Source organism: Cryptotermes secundus, unplaced genomic scaffold (genome assembly GCF_002891405.2).
Source record: "Cryptotermes secundus unplaced genomic scaffold, Csec_1.0 scaffold165, whole genome shotgun sequence".
NCBI lineage: Eukaryota > Metazoa > Arthropoda > Insecta > Blattodea > Kalotermitidae > Cryptotermes > Cryptotermes secundus.
In genome coordinates this window covers 739,898-761,812 of record NW_019737087.1, presented here as the reverse complement: position 1 = coordinate 761,812, position 21,915 = coordinate 739,898, and the positions used below count along the sequence as shown (strand labels likewise).

At 41.0% G+C, this 21,915-nt stretch overlaps 1 protein-coding gene across 4 annotated transcripts in view; it reads right to left on the bottom strand.

Annotated features, from left to right (window-relative positions):
• LOC111870049 (insulin gene enhancer protein isl-1) overlaps window positions 1–21,915 on the bottom strand; it is a 252,674-nt gene that overhangs the window by 52,034 nt on the left and 178,725 nt on the right. For all 4 annotated transcript variants that reach the window (XM_023862008.2, XM_023862007.2, XM_023862009.2 and 1 more), the window contains exon 4: window positions 19,887–20,179. In XM_023862008.2, coding sequence (XP_023717776.1) covers window positions 19,887–20,179 — 293 coding nt within the window. The remainder of the gene's footprint in view (window positions 1–19,886; window positions 20,180–21,915) is intronic.

Sequence of the window (21,915 nt, the reverse complement as noted above, 5' to 3'; positions counted from 1 at the left end):
TAGCTCGAGTCCTAGAATAATGATGGACGGAAAGCAGGGTCCAGCCGCTCAGTTGAGGGCCCGGCTTGCCGGTTGCATTTTTGTGCTATTATTTTTGTGCCTTACAGTTTACTGCTGATGCAGGGCCTGCCAAAAATTCGAGTGGCGCCAAGATTGTTTTCATCAACAATCTTTAATCTCCCTCCTTAAAAAAAAATATGGTTAATGATGTTGTCATTTCTTCTCCTAAATCCATAAAACATTTTTTACCTTTCATTTTAAATTTTCTTGTAAGTTTAGCTTATGTGAAATGTGATTCTCTTGATTATCCGAGAATGTCTTCCATTATCAATTCATGTGTTATAACTCGAATAAACATTGTTCTTATTACAACGTATGTTAGACAAACTCTTCTTCAAAATTTTGTGAAATGTCTCCAGCACTGTCAGCAGCCTTCTTCTCTTCAACACGATGAACACGTTCTTCATGTCGCTTTAGGGCAGTTTTTGAACACCAGACTGTCGGATTGTTTCGTTCAAAGCAATGCCTCCCTTTACGGTGCGATACAAAATACATCCCATCATTTTGAAAGACCACTTACGAAGTTTAACATCTTCAAAGTATATTAGTAACGGAAGCGCAAGAATATTTCGAAATAAAAGATACAAAAACAGGTGAATAATTAATACTAACCCTCTTGTTGTGGCAGAGAATTCACAAACCCATTAGTATTAGTAATATTTAAAATATGCCGTGCGTTTCCATGAAAAAATACATAGATTAAACCTGTCGTCAGTGAACCAGCAGTCCATCCAGGCAAATTTGTACCAGTGAAGTGGAAGTGATTATGTATCCTCGTTCTAAAAGACGTGGTGGTAAGAGAACAAAGACTCATCCATATCTACCGCAAGAACAAAATGTCGAAGAAATTGTGAATGTATCATTTATAAATTTTCACCATGGGGTATTTTTACTGCTTCGGATTTTTCATTGTTTTTCATTGCTGGAAGTTTTCCTGAATTAATGGTATTTCCACTTGCCATACCAGTGGCTTAAAGCTGACATCAGGGAATTCCCTTTCTTGTAATAACTTGGGCCGCAACCAGACATAAGAGGCAAACAACGCAGACGGAATTATGTACAAGATATCAACCTGTAGCGCCGGTCCAACTACAGCCAAACTCCACTAATATTTTTTGTATGCGAAACTAGACTAGTCCAGTGCAGCCGTAGGCTCGACTGGTTTTTCTTCTAAACGCTGCCTACCTACTGGACTTCTTTTCCAAATATTTACCGACACATTTTTGAACCCCTTACTCGATTCAAGGATTAATCGGATCATCATACTTATTCTGTTATCAGTCTGAAAGCGTGTGGTGTGGCATGCAGAACCACACACGTGACCTTCTTGCAGGAGAAGAATTAGATGAACATCTCCTAATATAGGACTGGAAGTCGGTGACTAGCCGAATGACCACCAGGTTCTCCTTGCCTCACAAAACGACTTCTGCTTGTGGGACATCCGAAAACAAAGGCGTTTAATGTGAAAGTACGTAACGTCGAGAATCCTTGTGAGAGAATTATTGCTCATGTTGTGAGATCACAAACAAAAAAAAATCCGTGGTCTGTAGTCCTAAAGCGAACCACACCGACCGAGAGACTGCTGCTTGTCGGCGAAGTCAACTTTAGCGGATAGATGGTGTCACGTGATCAGCGGAACAGATCCCCACGGCCGTTAATTTGGGTAATATTGAGTATAGTAACACCCTCGTAAAAAGTTCCATATTGCCTAAATTTTCAGAACAATGGGGTTAACCTACTATATTGACATCGGCGTGTATACGCCGCCTCAAAATGGCACCTTAGCTCCGCTTCTCCCGCCCCTCAATTGTTAGAAATATGTTAAAGTTGCCCTACAAATACCCACAGATTTTGTTCAAGAAGAACGGAACGAAAAGCGAAATACTTTCTGCATGCTTCGGCTCTAAGGCTGGGACCACACGAGCGCACAAAATGCGTCCGTTGTAACGAACGTCGTGACGTCCGTTGCATAAATAAACAAAAGAGGCGAATGCTATGATTTCTTCTGGCTCCATTGCAGACAAAAAACTACGCGCCGCATTCTGCAACTGTGTGGTGTCCTCAGCAACGCCCGTCATAAAGTACGTTCTTTGCAACGGACGCATTTTGTGCGCTCGTGTGGCCCCAGCCTTATTCTCCAGTGTGACTAACGGCTCAGTCGTTAATAATCATCATCACATGGAGAGGTTTTCTTTCTCTCAGCGTATTTCAGTTAGGTGGGAGCAGTAGCAGTTTTCTGCGCGGCTGCTCTTACGAAAAAGTTTCAAAGTGATGCTGTTGAGGAGTTAGGTCGGCCGCTGGACGGAAGCTGCGACAAAGAAACCCCCTCCCCCTCCCGTCAAAGGCGGTCTTGCCCCTAACACAAGTAGTAACTTCACATAACTGGATTAAACTAGCCAAGTCTCTCTAAGTGAAATCGCAAATCTTTAGGACTTCAGACTTTCCTTAGCCTTAATGAATGAAAATTAGAACTCCTGTGACAAATTTTGGTGACAACACAAACCAGAAAATATGGAATTTCTTTTAGTGAAATTCGATCAGTTAAACCCTCTGGAACTGTTCTGTACCCTTATTGTCTCCATTTTTCCTTTATTATTTGGTGTCAAAAGAGTGTTTGTTCCCTTAGAAAATAACCCTAAGTGACCTAAATTGAAAATTCGTTTGGATTACAAAATGACATCGGATTAAAGATAAACACTACATTGCAATCAGCAGATGGATGATCTAGAGATACAACATTCGGAATATTTATGGAGTTTATCCCTTGTAAAACGATGTACAGACCTACTGTTTTACACAATACGCACAAACCTCGAAGTGGGAGGCTGTACTTACAGCACCACACCAAAGTATGCATAGAAAATATAATTTTCTTTATCACTTCTGTTTCTTTCTTTCTCCTACTCCTTCTCTATTCTTCCCTTACCATCTCTTACTCTCCTTATTTATTTCTTGTTTCTCTGAACATTTCTCTTTGCATCTTTTTTCATTCTTCATTCCTTACTATTAATTACTTCTGCTCCTTTCACTTCCTTCTTTCCTCACACAGTTTCCCTTCGCTTTACTTAAATTAGTCTTTTTTCAACATTAATGCAACGTCTTATATGTCATACTGCAATCCTGAAGGCGGAATATGCTCTCTAAATCAACGTCCTCCATCGTTTATATCACGTGTCTGTATCTAATACAGACTTCAGATCAATTAAGTTACTTAAACATTACGAGTGTGACTGACTGACTGACTGTTAAATTACTGGCCATCGCCAGCACAGTGATTATTGGTTCTGAATCCCACGGGACTCATGACCATGTTTCACCCTCAGCAGTCTCAGGGAGTTACGGGCATGACTGTGCTAGGGCAAAACTCATATTTATAAACACTGTTTTGCAGAACAGTTCGCCTGTCAATTTATAGAATGACCTTGAAACCCGAGAATGTGTGCTAGGGCTCGTACCCAGGACGGTCTGTCATCCGATACGTGTAGCCTTCGAGCGTGTTCATTTCTCCTTATATAAGTTTACGCTTAACATAACAATCCCCATAGAATGACGAAAACAGGAACTTGAGGAAAGGCAATAAGTAACCCCTGGAACGATCAATATTTTGTCGGGGCATCTGTGGTTAAGACGAGGGTTCGTATGAGTGTCCGCCTTCATTGTTGACACTGTCATACAATACTTAGCAGCCGCTTCCCTCTTTGCGGTCGGCCTAACTTCTTCATATGCCTTCCATCGCCTTGTTTACTTTAGCTGCTCTTTTCCCATAATGCATCCCTGTTCCGTCTCTATTACAGTTAGTCAAAATGAAGCAGTAAATAATAACTTCCACTCCATTACTATACACGTCTCTAACCCTTTCAGGGCTCTATTATTTAGGTTTAACGCCATGGCCGTGCCATAATTCAGGCAACCAGCCACCGGCTTCCCAACTGGGCGGCCCGGGTTCAGTCTCATTTTGGATTCACTGTGAAAAAAATAGCACCGATTCAAGGTTTCTTCGAGTACTATAGTTTTCACCACTAATTCTCTTTCCACTAACTGTTCCTCGCTCATCTATAATAATAATAATAATAATAATAATAATAATAATAATGAAGGTAAAGTTGTCCCTGTGCTTAATTAATTAAGCACTAAGCCATGAAGGCATATGGGGGAGTATAGTTATAGAAATAATTTTCTTGACCTTGGTACTGGCTTGAGGTGAGTGGTCAGCTTCACGCCCCGGCCGTTTTATCCCCGGGGAAAGAGCACCGATACCCACTGGATAGGAGACTGTGTGGGCTCCAGAGCCGGTCTGAACAACGTGAAGGAGAGAAAATTGTTGACCCTACCAGGACTCGAATTCCGACCCCTCGGTCTCCAGCCTGTAGGCAGTCGCTATACTGACTGCGCTATCCCGGCTCATCTATACGATGCCTTATGAAATTCGAAGTTGTCACATCTGTTAATTTTAGAGTTAAATTCCACTAATCTCGAGACTGCAGTACTGTGTCTTATTTATATATTTCCCACGTCCAATCCCCGGTAGTGCCAAAGTCCGCGTGTTCTGAGAACCGCCCAGAAGTTGTCTCCGACGTGAAATAATGAGAATTGTAAATGCAGAACTTGCTGCTACAATTATTCAATGACACTCCGAGGCGTTCACCTTCATTCTGCTTTCTCCTGTCCGCGTGACAAAGAATTCCTAACAGAGAACAGTGTATGTTCTACTATCTAACTCAACAGATACATGCAGCCTACTGTACTGTGTTCATCTAACTATAGAACATACCAAGTCTTCCACAGGACCCAACCAGATGCTAGCAAAATAAAACATAAATCGAATTCACAAAGGGAAAGCAGTTATAACAGAAGTGTTTCGAAATTCTGAACAGCGCTTAGCGCAATCAATTATAGCTCTGAGTAAAAGTAAAAAAAGTAAAGCTATCCCTGTACCAGGCCGTGAAGGCCCATAGGGTTGTGAGACGTTGAGGGTCCCACACTATCTAGACAATCGGCTCAAAGATGGCGGTAAGGTTGTCAGCCTTACGCGCCAGCCGGGCTTTACTCCCCAGGAAAATTATTTAATTAATTCCTGGTACTCATTTCAGTTAGAGACTGAGTCAACCCCGGAGCCATAGTGCGGCTGGAAGGATTAGATCAATTGAAAAAATCCAATGACCTCACCGGGACTTGAATTCGCGACCTTCCGGCTTATAGCATAGCCCCTCAACCAACTACGCTACCACTTGATAGCCCTGAGAGCAACACAGACTCCTTTAGCGCATGCGTATTTCACCGACTGGGTCTCTACTGAGTCTTCGGTCGCTTGTTGTCCCGGTATAAGGAAGAGAAACCTCTCATAACATGTCATTTGAGGAAGCTGTCGGGCAGTTTTTTGTTATCTTCTTCGTTTTTTCGTTTACTACTTATCATCTACAAAAGAAGTGTACACGTCTCATGTATTTAATTCCATATTACCAACGCATTTATAGTAGGAAAATATCTGCCCATGTTCAGTGCTTGTTTTGTTTAATTAGGCTAACGCTATGGTAGCAGAATGCGAAGTCTCAACACAGTTAACACTAAGGACCTTCCCGCTATACGACAGTAGGCCAGATGAACTCTCATGTAGTTACTACTAATCTCCCATCCTCTTCTTCGTTTACTAGTTGTACTTTTCCTCCATGATTCCGCCTCATCCATGAATGAAAATGAAATTAAGGTGGACAAATGAAAAAAATAAAATAAAAATTCACATTGTGCGTATATCCCTTGACTCGTCTTTCATGTTTAGTCCATCAGTTTTTTCTATATTGTAGCGTGTTTCGTGTGTCACGCTACAAATAAGTTGACGCCGTCGTCTGATATATAGCGAATTTATTTCTTTCGCTCATTTACACACATTACAATCATTTGCACTTGCAGTGTTACAATCACTGCTCACAATATTCGGGCGAGACGGATATTCCAAACTGACTTCTTAGACGGGCGATCCGCGACTTCATTCTCCGAAGGGTGAACCGAGACTCACTTCTCCGAAGACTATTCCGAGACTGACCGGCTTCGTGTCGAAGCTGGGCTATTTATCCTTGGCCGCTGCTAGGTAACGAACCCTCTGTTATAGCGGTGGAGACGTTGCATTGTTGGCTCCGCGTTTCCTACGCAATAACCCATTGTTATCGCGTTGTCTCTGTGGGAACCTTCGCGTATTCGTCGTAACCGTGGAGATTCCTGTTAGAACTACAGTAGAGCAATTGTTGTTTATTATGCAACGGTCTATTCTGGCGTTTCCACAGAAGTGTCTCTTTTGGACTCCAGACACGTTACAATATATATATCAGTGTTAAAAAATTATTGGTTTACAAACATAAATCGCGAAGTTTCTGGCTGCTTTGCCTTCAGACACCTACACTTTGTTAAAAGTGTCGCATTGTGTCTTGTGTATTTTTTAAAATACATAAACATTCAACCACACAACTTATATTATTTTACCAGTCTCTACAAGAGGCACCATGAAGAAAGCAGTCTTCTGGAATTTGGCATCGCGTATATGTGGTGTTAACCGACGTTTCGGAGGAAAGTCGGTTAACACCACATATACGCGGTGCCAAATCCCAGAAGACTGCTTTCTTAATAGTCACCGCCGTGAAAGCCTCAAATCTTACAAGAGGCACCATGTTTCAGCACATATGTACCATCCTCAGGACTTGATTTTCTGCATGAACCATTACGCATATCTTCGGATATTTTTAGGCATGAAGATGAATATATGCGCTGAAACATGTCGTCCAGACTAGTATAATATAATTATCATGACTAAAATTTCATATATTTCCGCCTGTAATTTAAATTCTCGAAATAAGGGGCCACTTATCTCATCCACACAGCAGAACTGACAGCGTTATCCCATTATACTCGTATTCCTTGATCATCAGCTTTTCGAATCGTGAAGCACTGACGTAATAATTATTCTGCAGCTGAATAATGACAATTACGAATATATCCAGAATTTATTCTCGTTCTCAAATATTCCATAATATCTTTAAAGCACGGAGCTTATCCAGATGGATTTCTCAAAACGTATTGAAATATTTAAGACAATTTTTTCTCTTGCGGAAAGAATACCGTTCAATATCTGTACTGGTGACGTCATTCGTCAAAAAACTCTGCTCTTCCTTTAGGATGCAGACGATTAACTAGATACTTCCGGTTTTCACTCTGGTGAATTTAGTAGCTTCATCTATGCTTCTCTTCATAATTGGATCATCATCATGAACTATAGTTTACTCATTCTCTTGCATAATTTTATGCTTCTATAACTCTTGTCACACTGTCACGTTAGAATCTCCCTGTGCATATGACAGGACTGTTTAAGTCGTTACACTGTACAGTGTCTTGTTAGGCTAGGCACTGACTAAAATGAAAAATAAAGAATGAAGTTTTAAATTTTTAAAATTAGTGAACAAAGTAATTAAAATTGCGTCTTAACTAGCGTGATGCATTGAACTCTTTCCACTAGTTACTCGCTGAAGTTCTTTGTTGGTGTTCACCGTAAATATCTTGAACATTTACTGGTGTTCACCGTGAACAACTTGAACCTTACTTCGTTTTATTGTTGCAGAATATTTGTATTTTCAAGAATATTCACTCAGTGTAACAACAGATTCAGAGACACTTGCTTACAGTAAATGGTTTAGTGACATACTGATTCCAGGAACTATTGTGGAAAGTTCCTTTGCAAAATATAATCTTGTTAATCTGCATCTGTGTTCTTCGAAAGACAAAGCAAAATCGAATGAATGCAGCACAGCAAAAGAGCTCAGCTATGCGAATTGTTCTTAGAGTTGTGTTGCAACCTTCTCTAAGTCATTCTGTAAGTCTGTTCGCCGCATGCATTCCATCGTTTGCACCATGTACGTACTTTTGTTTTGAATTTGTCATTATAATACAGTACCCCATTATTCAAATGCATGCTTTATGGAGACAAATGCTGAGGTTTGTGCAGTTATTAATCGTGATGAATATGTGACGGCCAAAGGTGTGTCCTTTTAACGTACCGCAATGTATTTGGAGAGATGAGAGATAACTATTAGGGTACCATTCACTGGATTAGATTGAATCTGGAATTTCAGAGAAAAAATCAGGTAGCTATACCTATTACTAGTGGGGTGGGACTAAGTCCCTTGTACTGCGGCCACTTCTGGCCTATTGTACCAGCCCCAGATGATAGGTGAGGGTGATTGTGGAGCAATTGGTGGAATGAAGATTGACAGGGGAAACCGAAGTACTCGGAGAAAACCTGCCCTAGCGTCACTTTCTCCACCACAACTCCCACTTCACCAGACCCGGGATCGAACCCGGGCCGCCGCGGTGTGAAGGCAGCGACTAAACCCTTGAGCTATGGAACGGCCCTAGCTATAGCTAACTGCGAAGCACGACACGTGTCTTATGTCACTACTTACTTTCTGTCCTTGTTTTAACCCTTAATGTGTTTTAGCGACTTTATCAGTTCTTAGAAAACCTTAGCCCTTAACAGGAATCCTAGTAGATTGTGACATGGAAGAATGTAAGAAAGTAAGAGTAAAAAGGAGGTTAATTTTTCTTAACTGTCAACTGTCAAATATTATATTTTTGGACATTATCCATCGTCTTGTCTCTATCTAAAAATTGTCCTGTTTATTTTTCAAAACACAACGTTTTGGAGACTGGATTCTGTCTCCGAAACGTTGCGTTTTGAAAAATAAACAGGACGGTTTTTAGATAGAGACAAGATGATGGATAATGTCCAAAAACATAATATTTGTACCGCTGTAACATCGTCATAAAATTTTAGAACTTATTTGTCAACTGTCAACTTCTTTACACATGCAGAGATGAATCAATAATACGTTATTTAATGACGCTGTATCTTTTAGTACTTATTTATTCATTTGTTAGTTTATGTAACGACTTTGACAATGGCTCATACTCTATAGGGTGTCGAATGATAGGATGAATTGTGAATAAAAATTGTAAATAATATGGAAATAAACGGGAGTATCTGACTTCAATCACTGATCCGGTATTTACCCCGAGGGACTGAGAAAATCACACATAACCCCGGTCAGGAAAGTTTGTGTCTCCGCCAAGATTCCAATTGGACATCTCCCTAATACAAGCAAAGAGCTTGAACCAACTCTTGAGTTAACTCTTCATCAACTGAAGAGGTTGTTTAGCACGTGATTATACGAAAGAATTATCATATCGATTGAACATAAAAGGATTAGGCAGAAGCAATTTGAACAAATATTTTATATTCTCGTTCTGGCATTCGTCAAGACGAGGTAAGAAAGACAACGAGAAGTTACTTCTAGCATAATTGATATCTCGTCGGATAAACGAACCGGGAATTTCCCAATCGTATGCCAGATATTTTAAGCTTCAAGTTATCATGTTCTTTGGAGACAGAAAGAGCTGAAATCACATTACAAATATTTCGGTTGTAGCAGAGATTGACAAAGCTTTCTCAACTGTCTCTGGTCGTGCAACTTAGAACGAGATGGGGCATGAGAACTGAGAGTAGAGTTGCAAAAGCTGTGACAGATTTCTAAGGTAGCTACAGGAAGACTGAAAACAGTCATGAAAAGCTGAGTCCGGACATCCACTCTCCTATTCCAGACTGGCATTGGAAAATTTCTTAACAAAAAGCAGGAAGACAGATCAATACATAGCGTTGCTTGATGTCAAATCATATGAAATCTTCCAGACTTTCTTAGGAAACGGTAAAGAAAAATCGATATATCTGTTTCTCTCATATTAGTAGGAGTGGGGATTTGTTGCGCTGGCCACGCGACACCCTCTATCAGCTAAAGTTGGCATTAACTTCGCCGTCAAACGGCGGTCGCTACGTCGGTAAACAGTACTTGGTCTGCGGATTGAAACCACGGAGTTTTTTTTTAATATTCTCTTAACATAACTGTTCACGTTGTATGAAGAGCGGAGATTATTCAGCATGGAGTGGGATGTGAAGACTGTACGAGTATGTACCCATATACGGAGAAGGAAGCTGTCATGGCTTAATTCAGTGTGGATTTGGAGTTCCGGTACAGGCATGAATTCTCTCTTCTCCACGCGATCCATGCCAGTTGTGAGGTCCACCCAGCCTCCTATTCTATGGGTATCGGGGACTTTTCCTCGGGGAGAAAGCAATCGGAGCGCGAAGCTGACCACTCACCTCCATCTAGTGCCTACGTCAAGAATACGTGCATCTATATATCCACTCCTCCATACGTCTTCAAGACGTAATGCCTAATTAATTAGCTTTTTTATTGCTAATGGGGTGGGACTAAGTCCCTTGTACTGCGGCCACTTCTGGCCTATTGTACCAGCCCCAGATGATAGGTGAGGGTGACTGTGGAGCAATCGGTGGAATGAAGATTGGCAGGGGAAACAGAAGTACTCGGAGAAAACCTGCCCCAGCATCACTTTGTCCACCACAAATCCCACTTGACCAGACCCGGGATCGAACCCCGGCCGCAGCGGTGGAAAGCCATCGACTTGACCTATGGTGCGACCCTTAATTAATTAGTTAAGCACAGGGACAATGTCGCTCTTTATGGAAGTATGCTAAGAAGGCGGACTGTGACAGCTACCATGGCCTATGCACCTCCACTTCCTAAACCGAATGGCGAGTTTTGATGTAAGCTTAATACGTTCAAAATGCATTTCATATTAGCGAGTTCTGTTACACTTATAGGTTCGTTATACTTCTAGATCCCTTGACAGTTTGCAGTTCTTTCTTAGCATGTTTTAAAGCTAAGCAAAGCAATAGTTGCAAAATGATTGGCCACTGGCATCATGCAGTGTAGATTTACAAGGAGTTAAGCCTTTTAAATTAGGACAGTTCTAGTCAGCCTCTGGCAATTTGGATAAGGAAAAAGCAAAAAGCACAAGCGCCATCTACGTTGGTATCTACTGCCATCTATGAGCAACGTTCAGGCTGATCGCTCATCAGTACCAATTTCAATACACCTATCATACCTTCTGAACCAATCATAGAGCCCCTGTACTTTGGTTACATTATTCGATCCAGTATTACATTTTTAAATATAAATATATTCTATATTCATAATGTTCGTCATAATTCTGTGTTTATTTCATTACATTTTGTGTTATTAAATTCAATATTTATCTCGTTAACAGAAATGTGTTTCAGATTCTTGAGTGTCATCATACTACTGCAATTAATATTACATGAAAACCTCGGCATGGTTTCTTGTAATATACATTAATATAAATGAAAATCTATATTTTATGTAGCTTTCAAATGCAAATGGTGAAAAATGTTAGTAAGTTGAGTATCTCTGATGGATACAGAAATTTCATTCAAGTTTACCCACCTTCAGCTTTCCTTAACACTTATAAATATGTCTTCCATGTATGTCAAAGATGACACAGAGCAGTGCATTTTAGGAAAAGTTTGGTGGATTGATGCAAATGAAATGTGCACTGCTGAGATGAGTGAAATTATATTATATACACACAATTCCATAAAAGAAATACGAACCGCTGTGGTAGAGTTAATCAGGATGGCAACATTTTTGTTCTATAAACTTAGGATTTTCGGAGGCCTAGTACCCATGGGATAGCATAATGGATAACAGCTAACCCCTTCACCGACTGAGCTCTCGGCAGTGGCTGTGGTCAATCTGCAGCAATAGCCAAACTATACAAATAGATAGCAGCATAATGATATTTGTGACGTTACGGAGGCCACGGTGCCAGCCAAGAACACTGTGTCGCCGGTCGTGCTACAAGGAGCCGGGACAGATCAGTTGGTACAGCGAATGGGTTACGGGCTGGACGGCCGAGTCGGTAAATGATTCCACGAAGTGGAAAGAAAGCCTTTTCTACTCCATAGATTCCAGGCCGGCTCTGGTGCCTACCCAACCTCCTATCCAATGGGTACTGAGGGCTCTATCCGCGCGAGTAAAGCAGCAGTGGCGTGAAGCTGAACTCTCACCTCCATCTAGAACCAAGATCAAGAATGATGAAGCTATACCTCCACTCCCCATACACCTTCATGGTACAGTGTTTATTTGCATAAGTATTTTTTTATTGCTAGTGGGGTGGGACTAAGTCCCTTGTACTGCGGCCACTTCTGGCCTATTGTAACAGCCCCAGATGATAGGTGAGGGTGAGTGTGGAGAAAGTGGTGGAATGAAGATTGGCAGGGGAAACCGAAGTTCTCGGAGAAAACCTGCCCCAGCGCCACTTTGCCCACCACAAACCCCGCTTGACCAGACCCGGGATCGAACCCGGCCCGCCGCGGTCGGAAGCCAGCGACTAACCGCTTGAGCTATGGTTCGGCCTATTTGCATAAGTAAGTACAAGAATAAATTTACGTTTTTACTAAGGACATCAGTAGACGCGCTTATAACATGACTCCACTACAATCTAACATAAAACGACTCACAGTAATTAATTTGTAACCACTAAAATATAGAAGTAATTTACTTAATAGTGAATTTACTTCCTTATTTCATTGAAGATACAGGTTCAACTCTACTGATCAGGGAATTGCTAGGCAACGCACGCTAAATATATTTTCGCGTACGCGGCGAAGCCACACAACAACAGAGAGACTATGTTTTCTGTGTTGCCCGTGCCGAATAGCTATAAAAGACAAGAATTGTTTTCTATGTGGTTGGCGCCACGCATTTTGACATGTCACACATGTTTTCAGTGAGATCCGACCCGTATATAACGAGAGTCTGCTTGTAGCTAGAGGGATTAGAGGACTAAAATTGGAGAATTGGGTCGAATTCTGGAGAGTCGGTAGTCCAAGGTGATTGAATAAGAAATTGCAAGAAGACTTCATAATGATTTGAGGTGATAGTTCCTGTGATAAATTTGCTGTCAGGGAACAAATAGCGTGTCCTAGTGATTTATGAAGTGGTTATATTAGCAGTAGCTCTATAATTGATTGTGAATAAGTGAGATTGTAAACGAAGGTGTTAATTAATTCAATAATCTAATTCAGAACTCGTTATTTTTAGTCACGGAATACCGGACACTTGCCAATATGCAGTGGACGTGGTCTTATAACCGCGGCAGTCCTCTGCTGAGAAATATTAACACTCATCCCCCATACATGATCTTTGTCCGTTCCTCTCAGGGGCGAGTGAAGTAAATGAAATGATCAATGAAAGATTTTTATTTTTAACACAAATATTAACAGCTTTAATAACCTGTACATCATTGGACTAAGTGATAATCGAAAGTTCTCAGCGCGGCAAATATAAAGATGGTCGTCCTCTGGGGAGTCACGCAGTGTAATTTGGTAGATAGATCCCAACGTTTGAAAGGACATCTACTCCTTTCAATTTAGAGTATATCGATTTTGAAGATGGAGGCAGTAATTTCCTCTGAAACTTTCGTATCAGACTTTAAGGCGTCTCATCCCTATCGCCTAATATTAGAATAATTACCGCACATGGCTGAGCTGGGAGATATAGTGTGCTAATACAGAGCGTGATTATTGCCTGTGTTTAGTTGCCACTGCCCATCTTCAGATAAAATCTTTGTTTATTATACCGTTAAGTCACGAACAGTTACGATGTCACGTACGTTAGGGATTAATGCGCATCCGTGTGCTCGTAGCTAGACAAACTGCGTGAGAATATATAAGTGCAGAATCCGCAAAACTAACGGTCTAATATTCATAGTGTTACAGGTCCATTACATTCGCTTCGAGTTCATATTCTTGAATTCAGTCTGCACACTTACGTTGCTATATAATCAATGTCCAAAAGCTATCCTTGCCCAGTATTACAACAGTACGTTTGCCAGTTCCACTAGGTCATTGAACTTTTTAATTTACCTAATCCTTCCAGCCGCACTATGGCCCGAGGATCGACTCAAACTTTAACAGAAATGAGTACCAGGAATCTTCCTGGGGGTAAAAGGCTGCCGGTGCGTAAGGCTGGCAACAAGACCTCCATTTTTATGCCGATTGTCTAGAATAGTGTGGGAGCCTCGACGCCTCACAACGCTTTGGGCCTTCACGGCCTGTTACAGAGGTATTACTTTTTTTTATACATATTGGAATGGCTATTCATACTGTTTTCCAAGTAATGTCCCTCGTCACACACAAACATGCAGTGCTTCTCTGCCAGTATACACATTGGCAATAATTGATGCTTAACGGCAAAGATGTCAAAAATCAAAGTCGACTATTTTCCAACGCCTTGTGTATTTCGAAAAAGGTTCTCTTTCTTTATATACATATATAGACGCCGAGCAACTTGGTGTAGGAGAAAATCTCCAGGCATCTAAGACTGCGAAACCTTAGTAATAAGAACTGAGTGTAAATCAATCTAGAATTAATCCTTATCCATATAAACCATCTCTGAGGGTAAGCAGTGCTTTGAGAAGACACTTTTACAGATGAAAAGCTCTGTGTATTGAATAAAATCTAAGGAACAGCGATTTCCGTTCCCACTCTACGTTGAGGAAGAGATCTATCAACTTTATACTAGGGGCGTTCCGTAAATAATGCCTTCTATTTTTTTTGTGTTAATATGTAACTTCTGAGATGGATGTTGGTGGTGTTATAGTAAAGGTTGAACCTTCCCGCCAATCTACTGTTAGTTTGGTTGTCGTGCGACAGATAGCGACAGCAGAGCAGTCTACCAAAATGGTGTCTGACATGGAAGTACGTATGAAACACAGATGTGNAGACCCCATGCAAGTTTGGCGACCACCGCGCACATTGCAAAGTTTGGCTGGACTGTCCTACCACATCCACCTTATAGCCCCGGTTTAGCACCTTCAGACTTCCATCTCTTTGGGCCTAAGAAAGATGGACTACTTGGACAACATTTTCCAGACAATGATGCTGTCATTGCAGCTGAAAGAAAGTGGCTAGCCTCTGCTGCCGCAGACTTTTACGGGCGCGGCATACAGGCTCTTGTTAATCGCTGGCAAAAGTGCATAACGAATGGTGGTGATTATGTGGAAAAATAACTGTAAGTAGCTGAAATCTTGCTCTATTTAACTGCATTATTATGCTTTCTGTATCTGTTGTAGTTTTCTTTAAAAAAATAGGAGACCTTATATACGGAACGCTGTAATATTAATAATTTAACGTTCTGGGTCATTACATAATGATGAGGGATCCTCAAATATACTGTGACATGTAGACCCGTTTGTAGGCAACGCCCGAAATACGTGCACTCAACAACAGAATTATATTGCAAGAATTCTTTTCTATTTGATCTGCTCCATTGTCATTGCTAGGCAACGGGTTGTTAAACACATTCACGCCACAACGGATACGCAGACAACAATCGGATAACGCCCGTTGCTATGCAGCGCGCTGTAAATACAACAATAGAATAAGAGATGTTTTGTAGGTGGTTTGCATATATCCATTGCTGGGCAAAGAATGTGTTTTCAATGGATCCGCCTCGAGACTATATAAGTAGTCCAGACGTAAATCAGAAGTCAGTCGTACAACGAGAACGAGAAGGGAGCGAGCCTTCGACAGCCAAGGAAGAAGGGTTCGGCTGAAGATTTATTGTGAGCGGTTGCAGTTGATTGTGATGGGGAGTTATTATACAAGAAGGAGTTAATAAATCCAATCATCTGATCCAGAACCCGTTATTATTAGTCACGAAGCCATAAACAAGTGACAATATTTTAAACACACAGCACTTACATGTTACAGTTACTTTAACAATTGTAGTGCTGGTTTACTGTATGAAATGAAGGAGTAATTCAAATCCATAGAGACAAGAGGTCACATTCATCAAACTTACCTAGAGTTGAATACGCGGGAGCGAAATGCACGGAAAATCGCAAAAGTCGATGTACACATGGCTCTGTTTTTTCTAAGAGACTTTAGATCACGCTATAAGCAAGTTACACAAATCTCGAACCCCAAATTATTTTGCCCCCGACGGAGACGCAAGCTCAATATTAATGACGACAGCCGAGTCTGCGCTCTGAGGAGCGTGCGGGACAGGTGCATGTATGATTGCTTACCGCCCAGGCGAACAAACCGAAGACACACCCACTAAAATCGAAAAGTCCCGTGCTTGTGTACCTCCCCATGTCTCAAGCTAATTCTGTCTCCATGGCAATGTAAATTTCTTGTCATCCATTAAATGAAATCCACAAGTCACGAAGCTTCTCTGATGTTTATTATCCAGTGTACAAGAGACGCAAATTAGTAGTTTATGGTATGCCATGATTTGAACATGCCGATCACAGTGGCCATGAACGGTCGTCGTTACGAGAACGTTGGAATCATGGGTTCGAATCCCATTCAAGTCATGGATATCTGCTTTCATTCTGTGTCTGTGGAGGTAGCGGCCTTATGACGGGCTCATCCCCCGCCCAAGGAGTTCGGCCGATTATCTTAAGATTAAGAAACTGAAAGCAAGCGTTTCACGGATGCCCTATGCACCAAGTTGGAGCAACAAGAAAGAGAGAGAGAGATGTCCTATTCCCTTATAATAATTTAATTTAAAGATAAAAATATAATTCTAATTTAGTATGGGCCTTATGTTATAAAACTGCAAGGGAAAAGGATTTCTGAAAACTTATACGTAAATTTAAGTATGTCACGTGACTTCCCATAAATTTATATGTCTGTTGTGCATCACAGGTTCGAGACAACTTTTCTTATTGAAGTATTTCTGCCCGCGATTTGAGGCACTAAGTCAGTGACTAAGATGATTAGTCTTTTCTGGAATGTGACACCGTCTGGTATGGCAGATGTTTACCCGACTTTTGGAGAAACGAGCTGCCTCCACTTTAGGGCAAAAGAACAATCTACACTGAAGCTGTAGACATAACGTTCCTTCGAAACATTGGTGAACGTCTACCAAGCTAGAATGCGCAACGCACCAGAACACAGTAACGTAAGTGGGCCCAAATAACGTCTATAATTAGCTTCGTGTTTGGTTTACTTTAACGAGTTTTCGTTTGCTCATATTTTGTGGCTTCTGATAATAAAAATGAATAGAAAATAACAAATTTCAAAAATTTGTGGAAATAAACGGTCGTGGCATGATTTGAGATACCATTCCAATATTTGCCATGGGAAGAATATTGCATGTAGAATTATGATGAGAAAACGAGATAGAAAGACAACACTAACAAGACCTAGTCGTCGGTGGGAGAATTATATTAAAATGGATCTTAGAGTGATGGAAGGGTGGTTCAGCATAGGGACTGGTGGAGGTATCCTGTAAACAGGGTTTGATTAGCTGAACGACTGGCAGCTTCTCAAGAAGAGCTCAGCTCCATGGAATTAGTTACCTTCCATTATTTTCCTGGTGGCACTGATGAGAACCACCAAAATCTTGTCAGGATTCTAAATGTACGGGTCGAAATTTGAATCCGAGGCTCCCAAATACGAAGCTGCAGTAGGAACAACCGAAGGCAACGGACATTCTAACCCTGCGGTCTTAACAAAATGAACCGATTCTGACGTCTGTTCACTTTCCTACTTCACTTTCTTTTGATTTGCTACTCCGATGACACGTTCTCTCAAGTAGGCTGTACGTGACAGCTGTTTGTGAATGGCATCCAAGCGGATGTCTCGCACAGCGGCATTGAGGGCGGGGTTCAAGTATATCAGTGCTATATGCTTAACACAATGAGGTGTCATTTCGGGACATAGGATGTACTGAACTGTCAAGGTCCTGAAAGCCTGTGCAACAGTCAAACGCATACGGTTTGATTGGGGATAACAGATCTCACTTGTATTCGGGGTAGCACCGTGCACTGGTTATCATAACCAATTTTAGCGGCCGGTTTCCTCTCTTCTTCCTCCAAATTTGTGAGTGTAGTGTTAATATTCTAATCTTTATTCCGCAGATCACGGTTTAAATATTAGCTACATTATTTTCTACAACTTTTCAAGAGAATGGCCTTGAAGTTACGTTCTTATCTTCTGCTTGAAAATTATCATTTTCTCAGAATTCCTAAAATTCAGAGTATCGTGTTGAACACAATATAAAATGTAGAATTTAAGCAGCATAAATAAATATCCTAAAATCATCATAGTAATACAAACGTGTACTTATGAAATTAGACAAAATAATGGAAACACTACATATACTGTACACATTTCTTTATTATTATGGCGTTGGACCAAATTTTGCCTTCATTACAGCAGCAATTCATCTTGGAATATACTTTTACTAATGAGTAGTCTCTAAGGGAATTTTACAGCATTCTTGTCGAAGAACATTTTCAAGTTCAAAAACAGACCTCAGTGGTTCAATGATGTTCAAATATGATGGTTGTGTTGGTCAGGGAAGATGCTGAAATTCATCTTCAGGCTCTACAAACCATGATTTAAGAGTTCCAGTTGTGTGGATGAGGGCGTTATATTCTTGGAGAACTGCATCGTTGTTCAGAAATATCATCTGGACATTGGGTTGCAACTGACTAACCAACTTGTCTACATACTCCCTTGCAGATACCATGAAACTGCTACCAAACTATCACAGAACCTCCCCCGTGCTTCACTGTTTGGAACCGAACCAGGCACTCCGGATTGCAGGCTTTGTTAGGTGTTCTCCAAACGTGAAATCTTCCTGATGTAGGGAACAGCGTGAAAGTCAGCTCACTTGACAATGCCACACTTTTCCAGTTGCCTGATGTCCAGGTTTTACGGTCGTAATGGGGCACCACCATTTACGCACATGAACATTACTTTCAGTAATAAGAGGATTAGAAATTTCAGCCTGTCAACGTTGATTTTCGCCCACTGTTCCTCTTCGCTGATATTGTCTTCCCATGATTCATGCATGCCAACATAACCTTAGAAACTGTCGCCCTCAGTACACCTAATAATGTGACAGTTTGTGTTGCAGATGTTCCAGTTAACGCGCACCAACAATTTGTCCTCTTTCTAAATTGGACAAGTCTCATACTTTCCGATTCCTTCACACGGGCTGTCACTCAACAAAATTACTAATGCACTTACACGAACACTACAGGATGTAAACAAATGGAAGAAGAACGTTCAGTGTTGCGAACTGATGTTCTTTCAATGTAGCCAACACAATTTTTTCTTCAGTTTCTTAGTGTTTCCAATATTTTGTCCGCCCCTATATTTGTATATATATATGTATGTGTATGTCTTTTCCTCCCACGCCTCCCTTATTCATAAATTATAATTACTTTCATACCTAACTTGACCTTGATAGTCGAGTAAATTTCGTTAAACTGCCCATAAATGAACTGAATAAATGAAATATTTCTGTGGCCAAGCGCCACATTCTAAGGACATAAAAAGGTAAAAGGTAAAGCTATCCCTGTAACAGGCCGTGAAGACCCGTAGGTTTGTGAGACGTCGAGGCTCCAACATTTTCTGGACAGTCGGCTTACAGATTGCTCACAGGTTGTCAGCCTTACGTGACGGACGCCCTTTACCCCCCAACAAGATTCCCGGTAATCATTTCTGTCAGAGGCTGAGTCGGCCATAGTGCGGCTGGAAGGATTTGGTAAGCTGGAAAAAAAATCCACCTCATTGGGACTCGGACCTACGACCTTCCGCCTTGTAGCACAGTGCCCCACTCTAAGGTTATATAGAAGAAAAATACGAAGCTCTACACATATGAACTTCGGCAATACATAAAACTGATTGGTTAGTGTGTCCCCCCAATCGTTTAGCTCACCTCGGTATCCAACGGGCAACAAATTTGTTAGGATATTTGTTCCTGCCGAGAACCGAACCCCACTTTTCATTCATTTTATTGACCGAGTTACTTAAATTCAAAAACAAATAAAACAGATATGAATTTTGGTACAAATTCAAGTTGTAAGACTCTCCTGTGACTGACCTTCTCCTGTTGCATCTGCTGCTTCATGAGGATTGCTTTCTTTTTGTCCTTGCAGCGTTTGTTCTGGAACCAGACCCTGATGACTCGAGGGCTGAGGCCCGTCATCTCGACCAGCTGTTCCTTCATGAGAGCATCCGGCCGGGGGTTGGCGTTGTAGCACGTTCGTAAGGTGTGGAGCTGCTTCTCGTTTAACACGGTGCGCACCCGCGTCGGTTTCCCGTCCGACGACACCTTCGTTGACCCGCTGACCCGACTCCCTTCCCGACCCTTGTTCGAGCCAGATTCGGAAGAATCTGCCAAGAAAGAACAGACGAGATTTAGAATTCTTCCAGAAGGGAGTACAAGACACTAAGACGTTATTATATCTGCAGTAATGCAATAATTGGTATTAAACAGACATGGAAATACATAATAATAATAATAATAATAATAATAATAATAATAATAATAACTTCCTGTACCCTGCACGAGATATCTCGTTTCAATCGTATAGTTTTTACATCGTCTTGAAGAATACTAAGTTTGAGGTCAGGGAAATAAATGCTTCTCACTTCCCAACAGAACATACTAAATTAAAATTCCTTTAAACGGCAACAGGCGGGGAATCTGTTAAGAATCATATAGACAGGCTTACAAAAATTTGAATCTATATTATGAAACAGGGCACATTGTACCTTGTGTAAAACAAAATAAAAAATACAGAAGAAAATTCTTGTATGTCTGAATTTCTCACCGAATTTTGAATACCAGGAGCATAGTGAAGGTATACTCCACTAACTCTGCAACGATGACTTCAATGACTACGTCGCTATATTAAAATGGAGCACACTTATGTCCACAAAATAGATGCAGTACATAAATGCCGTTAAAAAAGTTGAGTGCAACCTGCAGTTATTTGTTAAGCTGAGTGAAAAATCTTTCAAACAATAGCATACAACAGTAAGAGATCACATGATATCACAAAGATGTTACGAATATAATATACCGTAATTCCTACCATACAGATTGAAATCTTCTATATTCCAGGCTTATCGGTAAAACCCGAATGATTAAAATATAAAAAATGCTCCAATTTTATCTGCAATTTGTACAAATATGAAACTTGATTTTTGTCTCTATACGAAGAACGTAGACTACAGTGTTAGGGGACAATACTGGGTGCTAACAGAAACATGAGATACAATGCGTGGAGAAGAATTCATGAAGTTAAACTTCTTAGTTTGAGACTTGACCTAATATATGAGTATGAGGGGCCCTAGCACTGCAACCTTCAATGTTTTATTGTGCTTCATTGACCTAATATAAATAGCGAACCAGTCAAGCGGATTGACACAACAAGTATCAAACATGAAGAAAAATAACAGATGCATAATTTTTTGTCTGACTCATGTAAAGGGTTCATTGTGGAGACCTAGTGTAAGAAGTATAAAAAATTAAATTAATTTTACGAAGAATGAGGAGGTTCTGATTGTATACGTATAATGGGTTCAATTCTCCATGTGGTCATTGCTTTGAGCACAGTAAGGAACCTAGCATAAAGATGGTAAATTTGTTGCCCGTCTGGGCTATTATCTGGGGCACGCCGTGGCGTAGTTGGTTGAGGCACTGTGCTACAAGCCGGAAGTTCTCGAGTTCGAGTCCCGACGAGGTGGATTTGTTTCAATTTGCCTAATAATTCCAGCAGCTCTATGGCCCAGGGGTTTACTCAGCCTCAAAGAGAAATGAGTAACAGGAATTTTCATTGGAGGTAAAAGGCAGTCGGCGCGTAAGGCTGACAAGCTTACCGCTGTGAGCCGATTGTCTAGAGCAAGGGTATTCAAACTACGACCCGCGGGCCACATCCGGCCCGCGAAAGAATTGTGCAGAAATGCGCCAATTGAAGTAATTTTCCAGTCAGTACTGGTAAATGTGATTCCGAGTTTATTGACCTGACATATTATAATGCAGTTCGATGGCTTAGCTGTGGAAAGGTTCTTTCGCGCTTCTTTCAGCTCAGGAATGAAACTGATATATTTCTTACCGAGAAAAA